Here is a 13976-nt window from a genome sequence, read left to right on the forward strand (position 1 = left end):
GATTAGAAAAATAGTGAAAGATTACTCAGTTGTGTCCTAAAAAAATGAAATTTTCAATGGTGCAATTTTCTGAGTTAAAAATGCAGTGATTTCAAAAAATGTAGGAAAAAAAAAGACAAGATTATTAAAGCCATTTTCCTCCATCAGAAGATTTCTGTGCCCTGGGTCATGTCCTGTCAGCAGCCCCTCTGACTTGTGACCGCTGTGGGGAACAGCTGTGAGGGCTTAGACTGATGCCTTGCTGAGAGCTTCCTGACATGGTGGGGTGGGGACAGGGAGTAACACTGGGGCATCCCTCAGCCAGCAGTGGACAGGAATTGATAGGTAATGCTTCTCCACCTGTAGCAGGCTTTTGGGAAGGTCCTGAAAGGTACCCCATGCCTTCCTCACAGCGTCCTGGCAGCTTGAAGCCGTGGTTGTCCACGGTGGTGACGAGCTCACAGCGTCCTGGCAGGGTGAAGCCGTGGTTGTCCACGGTGGTGACCAGCTCGCAGCGTCCTGGCAGGGTGAAGCCGTGGTTGTCCACGGTGGTGACGAGCTCGCAGCGTCCTGGCAGGGTGAAGCCGTGGTTGTCCACGGTGGTGACCAGCTCGCAGCGTCCTGGCAGGGTGAAGCCGTGGTTGTCCACGGTGGTGACCAGCTCGCAGCGTCCTGGCAGGGTGAAGCCGTGGTTGTCCACGGTGGTGACGAGCTCGCAGCGTCCTGGCAGGGTGAAGCCGTGGTTGTCCACGGTGGTGACCAGCTCGCAGCGTCCTGGCAGGGTGAAGCCGTGGTTGTCCACGGTGGTGACGAGCTCACAGCGTCCTGGCAGGGTGAAGCCGTGGTTGTCCACGGTGGTGACGAGCTCGCAGCGTCCTGGCAGGGTGAAGCCGTGGTTGTCCACGGTGGTGACCAGTTCAGAGGCCCCCTTGTGTTGGCTCCTCTTCCTTCACTCCTGCTTGTCCCTCACCTCTGCTTCCTGAGATTCCCTCCATGGTAAAATATCTGTATACAAGTCCTTGTTCAGGCTGTTTTTCAGTGGAGAACCCAGACCAAGACATCTCCAAAGAGTTTCTAGACTCAGAGTAGTTCTATAGCAAATTAATCCAAACTTTTGGTGAACAGCTATTCCTCAAACCACATATTGGGTTTTAGAACATTGAAAATTATTCAGTTCATATTATATAACTATATAATCCAGATCCAGACACATCAAAGACTATATGAACACTTTCCTAGTTCAAAAAATATAATGAATGGTGTTTTGTTTTGCCAAAATCTTTCCTGTTCTTTAGCCAGATATCTTCACCATTGGATTAAACTAAAATTGGTATGGGAGATGGATGCCAGGAAATGTCAAGAATTCATTTGGCTCAGTATGTACTGAATTTCTGTGTGCAAAGTACTATTATAAGCTCTGGAGGAATTCAAAGCTAACTGACACAGCATGTCTGCCTTTAAGGAGTCTCTGACTTCTATGCAATAGATGGCAAATAAACACAAACTTTTTATTACAAAAAACACTATGTGTCCAGCATCCCAAAGGAAAATAAGATGTGTTTTCTATGAATTTTAGTGAGATGAGGTGTATATTTATGGAATAAAATTAAATGATGAAAAATTAAATGGTATAAGACCCCCAAAAGAGGTAAGAGTGATTAGAGAGAACTAAAAAAGATAAGATTTGAAAAGAGGATTGTGTGTGTGTGTGTGTGTGTGTGTGTGTGTGTGTGTGTATGTTAGACACTCAGTTGTGTCTGACTTTGTGACCCCATGGACTATAGCCCGCCAGGCTCCTCTGTCCATGGAGTTCTCCAGGCAAGAATACTGGAGTGGGTTGTCATTCTCTTCTCCAGGGGATCTTTCTGGCCCAGGGATTGAACCTGGATCTCCTGCATTGCAGGTTGATTCTTTACCATCTAAGCTACCAGGGAATAGAGAAGACTATGAAAAAGATAGAATTTGGAAAGATAGGGATAAATGAAGAAAAAGAGGTTGAATGATCAATATAATTAACAAAGTTGCTGTAACTGATACTTGCAGATTGGCTCACTTAAAATCCATTCTTTGGAGACGGAAATGGCAACCCACTGCAGTATTAATCCCATGGACAGAGGAGCTTGGCAGGCTACATAAAGTCCATGGGGTTGAAAGAGCAGGACACAACCTAGCAACTACACAACCAACAGCAACACTGTAATAGAGTATTTCATAAAGGAATCAGGATCTGGTGGGCCTCTGAGATATTGTTTTCTGAATTCTATTTTTGTTCTCCTGGATGTGTTACTGATGTGATACCTGTAATACAGGGATGCACAAGTTATTTGGGAAAATTCTTTGGCAGCTTGTCAGGTCCCTAGCTATTTTGCGTAGCTGTTTGCATAATAATAAATATATTTTCTGTCTCAAAAAAACCCATTCCTACCCTTACCATATCCTACCCTGTTGTAAATTCATTTGTCTTGCTTTATTGCAAAGAGAAATGTAGTTAAAACTACATTTATCTCTTACCTAGAATTCTTCATATGAACTAGGTTACCTCCAGTAGCCATCACCCCCACTTCAAGGTATGAAGATGGAAGTAAGCACATGAGATAGTTGGTCACCATAGACAGTGTTACTATGAGACTTGAGCTGTAGGATGACAGCTTGGTCCCCTGGCCTTCCTGGAAGTTCTCTATGCCTCTGATGGCCTGTAGTAAATCCCTTATAGTTTGTTGTATCTGTACCCTTGGCCACATGGATGTTAAGGCAATATTTTGAAGATACTGGCCTACCTGGAACTTGTATTAGAATTGAGCAAAGTTGGTTAGATTAGCAAATGATTTAAAATTTACAACAGTCCTAATTCAGTAGATCAATGATAAAGCAAATATGGGTGATCCCTGTAAAATTCTTTGGTTTTGAAATCTTTCATAATAATGTTGGAGAAATATAAACCTTGTAGGAAAGGACTTTTAACTGCTTCAAGTAAATTTGAATTTCTCTAAGCTTCTGATTCTCATTGGTAGATTATTGTTCTGAAAAATATTCATCAATGATTTGAACACAAGGTTCTAGAATGATTCATAGTTGGTACAGATTATATAGTTGACAGATTTAATAAACTCACATATACAAATTTTTATACAGTTCTTTTCAAAGTTAATGTGTTAATTCTGAATACAGAAACAAGATGGTAAATATATATTAGTTAAAATTTAAATAATGAGCAATCCAAAGGTAACATCTACTTTATTAGTTTTTAAAGGATGGGCAAAGTGTTACCTTGAAAAGGCTTAAGTTTTCAGTTTTATTTCTTATTGTAACATTAAGCTTAATCAAATTCTATCTGACCCTATCTTTATAAATCTACTGTAAAGAAACAATTACTGAATTAACTTTTACAGGTTAATTATTAAATTAACTTTTAGATGTATTATTATTTAGGAAGAAGCAGAAGAGAAATTGAGAAAGCAAAAGGAGTTGAAGCAAGATTTTATGGACCAAATGGCCTTGAAGGAATTAGTACTTCAGGCTGCAAAAGAGGAAGAGGAGACATTTAGAAAAGCTATGCTGGCGAAATTTGCTGAGGATGATCGAATAGAATTAATGAATGCTCAGAAGCAAAGAATGAAGCAACTAGAACACAAGAGGGCTGTGGAGAAACTTATAGAAGAACGCCGCAACCAGTTCCTTGCAGACAAAGTAAGGAAAACTTTAAAAAATTTTATTGAATAGCAACTGGCTAATTTATTTATCCACTAAATAACTGAAAACTGTTTATGCACCAGATGTTGGATATCCATTCACTAATCATATGATATATACATTTTCTGACTACTCATTAATTAATGAATCTAGAGCATATTTATTGATGCTTTCTATGTGTTAGACATTGGTTTGTGTTGAGAACATAAATATGACTAACTCCATGTCATCTATGAGCTTTTAGTGTTGGTTAAGAAAAATACTTAAAAACAATGATTATAAAGATATGTCAAATGCATTGATGATAATTATACAGAATGGACATGTTGTATGGCAGAGAGGAAACTGATCATGGATGTCTTGGCTGCTGTTTTAAAGGTGGAGTTTATTCAGGGGGGAGCCACTGAAGAATTGAGCTGCATGATAAGATCTGCACTTGGAAAGATGATTCAGGTAGCAGTGCTGAGGACAGACATGAGCGGAGTACGACTGGAGACAGGAAGATCAGTTGCTTTTGTTTAGTTGTTGAGTCATGTGCAACTCTTTACGAACCCATAGACTGCAGCATGCCAGGCTACCCTGTCTTTCACTGTCTCCTGGAGCTGGCTCAGACTCACGTCCATTGAGTCAATGATGCCATCCAATATCTCATCCTCTGTCGCCCTTTTCTCCTGCCCTCAGTCTTTCCCAGCATCAGGGTCTTTTCCAGTGAGTTGATTCTTCACATCAGGTGGCTAAAGTTTGGAGCTTCAGCACCAGTCCTTTCAGTGAATATTCAGGGTTGATTTTCCTTTAGGATTGACTGGTTTGATCTCCTTGCTGTCTTAGAGATTCTTAAGAGTCTTCTCCAGCAGCACAGTTTGAAAGCATCAATTCTTTGGTGCTCAGCCTTCTTTATAGTCCAATCTTCACATCTGTACATGACTACTGGAAAAATCCATAGCTTTGAATATGCAGATCATTATTAGCAAAGCGATGAACTGCTTTTTAATATGCTGTCCAGGTTTGTCATAGCTTTTCTTCCAAGGAGCAAGCATCTTTTAGTTTCATGGCTGCAGTCACTACAGTGATTTTGGAGCCTAAAAAAATAGTCTGTCACTGTTTTCATTGTTTTCCCATCTAATTGCCATGAAGTGACGGGACCAGATACTGTGATCTTTGTTTTTTGAATGTTGAGTTTTAAGCCAGCTTTTCACTCTCTTCTTTCACTTTCATCAAGAGGCTCTTTAGTTCCTCTTCACTTTCTGCCATTAAGGTGGTGTCACCTGCATATCTGACGTTATGGATATTTTTCCTGGGAATCTTGATTCCAGCTTGTGCTTCATCCAGCCCAGCATTTAGCATGATGTACTCTGTACAGAAGTTAAATAAGCAGGGTGACAATATACAGCCTGATGTACTCCTTTCCCAATTTTGAACCAGTTCATTGTTTCATATCCAGTTCTAACTGTTACTTCTTGACCTGCATACAGATTTCTCAGGAGGCAGGTCAGGTGGTCTGGTATTCCCATCTCTTGAAGAATTTTCCACAGTTTGTTACGATACACACAGTCAAAGGCTTTACGTAGTCAATGAAGAAGTAGATGTCTTCTGGAACTCTCTTGCTTTTCTATGATCCAGTGGATTTTGGCAATTTGATTTCTGGTTCCTCTGCCTTTTCTAAACCCACCTTGTACATCTGGAAGTTCTCGGTTCACATACTGTTGAAGCCTGGCTTGAAGGATTTTGAGCATTACCTTGCTATCATGTGAAATGAGTACAGTTGTGCAGTAGTTTGAACATTCTTTGAGTATCGGGATTGAATGAAAACTGACCTTTTCCAGTCCTGTGGCCACTGCTGAATTTTCCAAATTTGTTGGCATATTGACTGCACCACTTTCACAGCATCATCTTCCAGGATTTGAAATAGCTCAACTGGAATTCCATCACCTCCACTAGCTTTGTTTGTAGTATTTCTTCCTAAGGCCCACTTGACTTTGCATTCCAGGATGTCTGGCTCTAGGTCAGTGATCACACCATCATGGTTATCTGGGTCATGAAGATCTTTTTTGTACAGTTCTTCTGTGTATTCTTGCCACCTCTTCTTAATATCTTCTGCTTCTGTTAGGTCCATACCATTTCTGTCCTTTATTGAGCCCATCTTTGCATGAAATGTTCCCTTGGTATCTCTGATTTTCTTGAAGAGATCTCTCTACTCTTTCCCATTCTGTTGTTTTCCTCTGTTTCTTTGCATTGTTCACTTAAGACTTTCTTATCTCTCCCTGCTAGTCTTTGAAACTCTGCCTTCAGATGGGTGTATCTTTCCTTTTCTCCTTTGCCTTTCACTTTTCTCAGCTATTGTAAGGCCTCCTCAGGTAACCATTTTGCCTTGTTGCATTTCCTTTCCTTGTGGATGGTTTTGGTCTCCTGCCTCCTGTACAGTGTTACAAACCTCCGTTCATAGTTCTTCAGGAAGTTATTACAATTATCCCAGAGAGGGGTGATGAAAACCCTTGTGAATAGAGAAGGAATCCATCAGTGAAGTGGTAGGAAATTAAAATTGATGGGTCTCGGTGACCAATTAGATCTGAAGAGCTGAGAGAAGGATTCAGTTCAGTTCAGTTGCTCAGAGTTGTCTGACTCTTTGCGACCCCATGAATTGCAACATGCCAGGCCTCCCTGTCCATCACCGACTCCCGGAGTTCACTCAAACTCACGTCCATCGAGTCAGTGATGCCATCCAGCCATCTCATCCTCTGTCGTCCCCTTCTCCTCCTGCCCCCAATCCCTCCCAGCATGTCTTTTTCAATGAATCAACTCTTCACATGAGGTAGCCAAAGTACTGGAGTTTCAGCTTTAGCATCATTCCTTCCAGAGAACACCCAGGACTGATCTCCTTCAGAATGGACTGATTGGATCTCCTTGCAGTCTAAGGGACTCTCAAGAGTCTTCTCCAATACCACAGTTCAAAAGCATCAATTCTTCGGTGCTCAGCTTTCTTCACAGTCCAACTCTCACATCCATACATGACCACTGGAAAAACCATAGCCTTGATTAGACAGACCTTAGTCGGCAAAGTAATGTCTCTGCTTTTTAATATACTATCTAAGTTGGTCATAACTTTCCTTCCAAGGAGTAAGCGTCTTTTAATTTCGTGGCTGCAGTCACCATCTGCAGTGATTTTGGAGCCCCCAAAAATAAAGTCTGACACTGTTTCCACTGTTTCCCCATCTATTTCCCATGAAGTGATGGGACCGGATGCCATGATCTTCGTTTTCTGAATGTTGAGCTTTAAGCCAACTTTTTCACTGTCTTCTTTCACTTTCATCAAGAGGCTTTTTAGTTCCTCTTCACTTTCTACCATAACGATGGTGTTATTTGCATATCTGAGGTTATTGATATTTCTCCTGGCAATCTTGATTCCAGCTTGTGCTTCTTCCAGCCCAGCCTTTCTCATCTACTACTAATAAGTAATGCTGTTACACACTTCCATATTCAGTGAGTGAGTGGTGATGTATGTACGAAGATGTATGAAGAAAAACAGATTTTGAAGGGGTAGATATATAATTCCATTTTGTCCACATAGATTTTGAGGCCCAGGGGAAAATTTCTTACGTGGAAATGTGTATTTAAGAGTTGGTGAGGAAGCTAGGTTTTTGACTTGGACACATTGAAATGTCTATGTTTCATCCATAAAACTGAAATACTCCTTTAAGAAGCAAGTAAGATAATGTATAAGTGTTTGGAAAGATAAAGAGCTCTAAATATGAAAAGTGCTGATAAAGCATGTGGTAAATATTTTTAAGTAGTAATAGAAGTGGAGTAACAATAACTAACATTTATTGTTTTCTTATGTCATTCACTATTCTATATTCATTACAAGCAAATCAGTAACTTTTAACTTTCAGCCCTGTGAGTTAGGTACTGTTACTACCCCCATTTTAAAGAACTGTAACTGAATCTTGAGAGATGATATATGTTACCCAAGGTGTCATAGCAAGTTAAGTGGCAGAGCTGGGATTAATATATTAATATCGTAATGATTTTCCTGAATGGTGGACAAAAAGAAACCCCCAAATACTCTTATAATCAGCAGATACTCATTTGCTAGGCATTCTGCTGAGGGAACCAAAATAAATAAAGCTCATTCTGGTAGCTTTTAATCTAGCAGAAGAAAATAAGGTCTAGACACCTCAAAGACTTGATTATATATACTACTATGCTAAGAATATGTTTCTTAAATATAAACATTTGTAGAAGGTGACAGTGTGATATACTAATAGTGCCATACATTTATGGCAGAACTATGAGATTCCCTGGTAGCTCAGATGGCAAAGCATCTGCCTGTAGCGCGGGAGACCCAGGTTTAATCCCTGGGTCGGGAAGATACCCTGAGAAGGAAATGGCAAAGCACTCTAGTACTCATGCCTGGGAAATTCCATGGATGGAGAAGCCTGGTGGGCTACAATCCATAGGGTCACAGAGTCAGACACGACTGAGCAACTTCACTTCATTTATGTGGATTTATCTAGAAATACATAAAAAATGAATAAAAGAAGACAGGAAGGCTATTCTTAGTTGGCAGCTTATAGAATTACCACATGGAGAAACCTGAATGATAGGCTGAGGAGTCTGGCCATGATACAGTAGAAACTGGTTATTGTAATATGCTCTTTAACAAGGGAGAAAGAGTACATGTACACAATGGAGTATTACTCAGCTATTAAAACAAATGCATTTGAATCCATTCTAGTGAGGTGGATGAAACTGGAGCCTATTATACAGAGTGAAGTAAGTCAGAAAGAAAAACACCAATACAGTATATTAACGCATATATATGGGATTTAGAAAGATGGTAACGACGACCCTATATCCAAGACAGCAAAAGAGACATAGATATAAAGAACAGACTTTTGGACTCTGTGGGAGAGGGAGAGGGTGGGATGACTTGAGAAACTAGCACTGAAACATGTATATTACCATAATCAGATGACCAGTGCAAGTTCAGTGCATGAAACAGGGCACTCAAAGCTGATGCATTTGGGACAACTCAAAGGGACGGGACAGGGAGGGCAGTGGGAGGCGGGGCTCGGGATGGGGGACACATGTACAGCTGTGGCTGATTCATGTCAACATATGGCAAAAACCACCACAATATTGTAATTAGCCTGCAATTAAAATAATTAAAAAACAGGTGAAAGTAGTACCTGAAGAGTTGAAGTGACGATGGCCTGGAGTAGGTTGGCAGAGCAGTGGAAGGAGAAAGGGAAGAGTTTAAATATTTTAAAGGAAGAATAGATGAGACTTGTGTGATTTTTTTTTTCTTGGACCATATAGGGTAGAGTCACAAAGAGTCAGACATGACTGAGCAACTTCACTTTCACTTTCATATAGGGTAGAGTGGAGGAAGGTATCAAAGTAACTCTCAAGGTTTCAAATATGAGAAACTCAAGGAATACAAGTGCTGTTATGTTTTGAATTGGAGCAAAAAGATGGACTGACTTCAGTTTTAGTCATATTTAGTTAGAAATGCAAGTTGAAATTCCTGAAGGCAATTGAACAGAAGAAAACTTAGGTCAGCTTTTCTTAGAAAAGCATTCCTGGCATTAATAACCCACAGTTTCAAACTAAGATTATTCTTCCAAATAATATATCATGAGAAGCCATCAGAGGGCCAGTGACTGAGGCTTGGAGAACATAGGAGGTACAAGTGGCAGAAAAACATTGACAGGACCAAGGAATGGCCAGGAGAACAGCTGGATGCCACAGAAAGCTGAGATCAGCCCTGTGTGTTTCGTCTGCTACATGAAGTGTTGGGAGACGTGAGGTGCAATTTTTGGCTCTCCTGTATGCTTGATCAGGTCTTAGTTCTGTTGTCGTATTTCCAGATGCTTAAAAGGACATAGTTGGAAATCTTGTGGTGCCTTAGAATTAAGCTCTCCAAAAGAAAGTAGCAGACAGACAAATGCTTTCCAATTTCTGTAGCCTGAATCTTGGTTAAAGACAGGCAGGTGGGTGACTGAGTGAATATGCTATTACCTTGGAATCATTCTGGATTCTTCCCATTTCTTACCTAATAATTTTTAGCCATCAAATCCTATTGATTCCAGTTCTACCATAACTCTTACTAAATCCATTTCTCTTCATAATTTAGACATTTATTATCATTCTGTGAACTACTGAAATTGTCTTCTAACTGGTCTCCTTGTGATTCTAGTCCATCTGCTACCAGTTAGCATGAAGTAAAAACTCATTATGTCCTCCTCCTGCTTAACCAAGTGGATTCCTAATGGATAAAAATCTCAATTCTGTATCTTTGATTGTAACCTTTAAGGGAGATTTAAAAAAAGCACCTAGCATTTTTCCTGGCAAGCAGAAAATACTTAGTAAATGTTTGTTGAATCAGTAAGGGTGATTATCAATGTCAGAGCAAAGTGATCAAGGAGACAGAAAATTTAAAAGCTTCTGAAATTGAACAGAAAGCTTTGAATACTCCTTGCCTAGAAAGAGGCAGAACCAGTGACTGTCCTATCTCGTGGCTTAGAGAGCTAATCAGAAAACTGCTTGGAAAGTTACCAAGACAGCTATAAAGGGAAGAAATATGAAAATATTACCTAAGCCATAGATACTTTTCTAAGAAATTTATATCTTAATTTTGAAAAAAATGTGTATTTTCCCAAAATGAAGCTGTGGGGTTAGTTTTATTGATATCAGTGAGACTGGGTCACATTTCTGCCTTGGCCTAAGGAAAAGGATGGAGTTTCATGTTCATAGAATCATGAATCTATTTCATTATACAATCCTGTAAGGCAATGCTCTTTTTTTTTTTTTTTAAGATTTCGTAGATACTCCTAAATAGCTATCTACTTCTAAAATAAATCCAGTTAGACAAAATCTGAAACTACCCAGGAGATACTTTCTACCACCAGAGCTATTCAGAAGTTGCCCTCATAGACAAATTGGTTTCATATCTTTCTAAAAAATTTACCCTAATTTACTATAAAAAGTTTTATGGTAAATAGTTAATGTGGTCTACCCAAATTAGAGACCATGCGCACAACTGGACAGAAATCTAACAATTGAGCTTTCCTCTCAACATTAGATAACTTTCTTACACCCCCGTTAGAGGAATAGATCAGTTAGGATGATGTTTGTCTACAAGTAGAGTCTCAAGTTGGAGAAGGCACTGGCACCCCACTCCAGCACTCTTGTCTGGAAAATCCTATGGACAGAGGAGCCTGGTAGGCTGCAGTCCATGGGGTCGCTAAGAGTCGGACATGACTGAGCGACTTCACTTTCACTTTGCACTTTCATGCACTGGAGAAGGAAATGGCAACCCACTCCAGTGTTCTTGCCTGGAGAATCCCTGGGACGGGGGAGCCTGGTGGGCTGCCGTGTATGGGGTCGCACAGAGTCGGACACGACTGAAATGACTTAGCAGCAGCAGCAGAGTTTCAAGTTAACAGTGGCTTAAGAGATCATTTACTATTCTCTCACATGGAAGTCTAGAAACTGAGGCTTTAGTCATAGTCTTCAGGAACCCAGGCTCCTCCTGGGTTTTGTTATGGCCCCTGTAGGGTATAGCCCTCATCTTCATGGTTTAAATTGGCTCTTCAACCTTCATAGCCATGTTTCAAGCAGCAGATGGAAGAAGTGCAGAAGGGACAAAAGATGTAAGACTGATTCCTGAAAACTGCCATAGGACACTTTTGCTTATTTCCTTGGCAAAAACCTAGTCCTGTTGTGACCACATCTGACCCTTTAGCCTTAGAAATGCAGTCTAAAAAAAATTCAGATAGAGTGATTCTATAGTAGATTCTGTTACCCTGTTTCATCTTAGAGATAAAATATTTAAGAGGAATTCTACCCTTTGATTCAGTAGTAACATGGGTGAAAGTATCTTCTCAATTAGCTGTCAGTGATACTTCTAATTCTGTAGTACATCTGACATGATAGTAGACAGAGAAGCAATTCCAAGTTTAACTGGCACTGGATATGGTTGTGTCCTAGCATTCTTATTTTCATCCAATAATGAAATATTAGGTGATGTAGAAGCAGCTTACCTCTCATTGTAACAGAAAAGACAGACATCCTGCTTTCTGATTTATATGACTTAAACTGATTATTTCAAAGAAAAGTTGGAGTATTAATACTATTTTAACTAAAGTAATTCTTGGCAGAAATTCATCATTATTTCAGTGGCCTGCCTTTAGCATCCTTTCCCATTTAAAAGTCTTATTTGGATGTATTTCTCTGAGTTCTTTTAATCCCTAAAATGAGTTAAAGCTAGTCATCTCTTCTGTATTTTCACGGCTCAGAAGTTTGGTGTGGTTATCAATCAGAACATTTCCCTGAAAAATACTGGTTCTTTTGCGGGAACATTTGCTGCTGCTCTTGTACCTCACACAGGCTCTAAGAAACTTAATATATATGGCAGTGCTTATCTTTTAGCTGTTCCTGTTGTTTTATCTACCTTTCTTTTTTTGGTCTTATATTGTAAGTTGCCTTCAACACCTGGGGTATGGTAAGCACTCAATAAATATTTGTTGAATTAATTGGGAAATCACTTCTTTGAACCTTTTTTCTTGGTAATGAAGATGACTTGTCCTGAAAATATGTACTTGCCTCCTTACTATCAGTCATAACTATTTTCCTTGTAACTTTAAAGGAAGCATGACAGTAATATATATATTATATACATAATATAAGAATATAAAAGATATATTATCTATCAGTTTTATCTTAATTTCCTGCAAGAATAGTTTTGTTTGCCACATTCTTAAGAGATTAATGTGTTTTATGGCAGTAAGTTCTATTTACATTTCTAGCAGCGTGAACTGGAGGAATGGCAGTGGCAGCAAAGACGACAAGGATGTATAAATGCAATTGTTGAAGAAGAAAGACTAAAACTTCTCAAAGAACACGCTACAAAACTACTAGGATATCTCCCTAAAGTGAGTGAGATTTAATTCATAGCCTCTAAGAGTGGGGGAAGACATGGTGTTAGGATTTCAGAGGGCCTGGGTTTCACTCCCTTCTTGCTGTTACAAAGCAGCAATATTATGTGAGTTAGTAATTGAACATCTCCAAAATGAGAGAGTTGGTCTTGGCACTTTCTATTAAATTTGAGCTGGAATTTCTGTATTTAAATTTTAGAGGTTCTGTTCTCCAGTGTAAGAGGTTTAAAACTAAAACAAATGTGATATGCTGGACACCAAAGCAGGTGATACACAGGACAGCCTTGTTATCTGTAATGGTAGTGATAGACATAAGCTTGAACGGAGTCTGAGATCTGCTCTGTAACAGGAGGTTACAGTATATAACTAGGTAACCCTTTATTTTAAAAAGAATATTAATTCCAGAGAATACATATGAAAATTTGCTATCTGAGATAACACCTTATGACTATAAAAATGACAGTTTCAGACCACATAAACATATGAACTCAAGTAACATTTCTACCCTTCAGATACAGAAATTATGCCATTTGAGACTTTATTCAATCAAAAAAATCAAGTGTATATTTTGTTTTGTGCAAAAGGAAGGAGAAAGAAATGAGAAATTAAAGTGAAGTCACTCAGTCGTGTCCGACTCTTTGCGACCCCATGAACTGTAGCCTACCAGGCTCCTCCGTCCATGGGATTTTTCAGGCAAGAGTACTGGAGTGGGGTGCCATTTCCTTCTCCATGGGATCTGACCCAGGGATCAAACCCAGGTCGCCTGCTTTGTAACCTGTCCATAGGACCTGATAATCTAATTGGTTAGAATGAATACAAAATGATATATTAATGACAAAAGCCATATGGAATTGATAAATAAACTAGACTATAAATTCTGAGCAAGTCTTAGGGTTTAGGTATTTGTGTAGCAAAATAACTGTGGAATGGGAGAACCTGATAACCTAAAATGATTTTATCCTTTAGATCCTAGTGGCTCCAAATGACCTAAATTATTCTTTAGATAAGTAAATATTTAAGTTTAATTTTGTTTTAAAGGGATTAAGGTTAGTTGACTTAACTCTACACCTGGATTCTTTCCTGAAAGATTGAAGTTAGCTGACTAGAGACAGAACTGATGCAAGAGCCAGTCCCTTGCATAATCTGTTGAAGCTCATTTCCTCCCTCATATACTGCAGGGCTGTTTCAAAACAAGGGTAGGAGGGTACAGTGTGGATTAAATTGATTCCCATTCAGTCCATCAGCGCAGTAGTACTTAGCATAGTAAAGCAGAAGAGTCCAGATTCCTATGACACGTTCTAACAGGACATCAGGTCAGTCTAAGAATATTAAGTATATATGTATAGTAAGTCATAATTACAGAAAAAAATA

The 13976-nt window shown here is 39.4% G+C and overlaps 1 protein-coding gene across 1 annotated transcript in view; it reads left to right on the plus strand.

Annotated features, from left to right (window-relative positions):
• Window positions 1-13976, plus strand: part of MNS1 (meiosis specific nuclear structural 1) — a 91964-nt gene that overhangs the window by 76188 nt on the left and 1800 nt on the right. Inside the window, exons 8-9 of the mRNA XM_069596431.1 lie at window positions 3409-3666; window positions 12477-12602. Coding sequence (XP_069452532.1) covers window positions 3409-3666; window positions 12477-12602 — 384 coding nt within the window. The remainder of the gene's footprint in view (window positions 1-3408; window positions 3667-12476; window positions 12603-13976) is intronic.

Source organism: Ovis canadensis, chromosome 7 (assembly GCF_042477335.2).
Source record: "Ovis canadensis isolate MfBH-ARS-UI-01 breed Bighorn chromosome 7, ARS-UI_OviCan_v2, whole genome shotgun sequence".
Classification (NCBI taxonomy): Eukaryota; Metazoa; Chordata; class Mammalia; order Artiodactyla; family Bovidae; genus Ovis; species Ovis canadensis.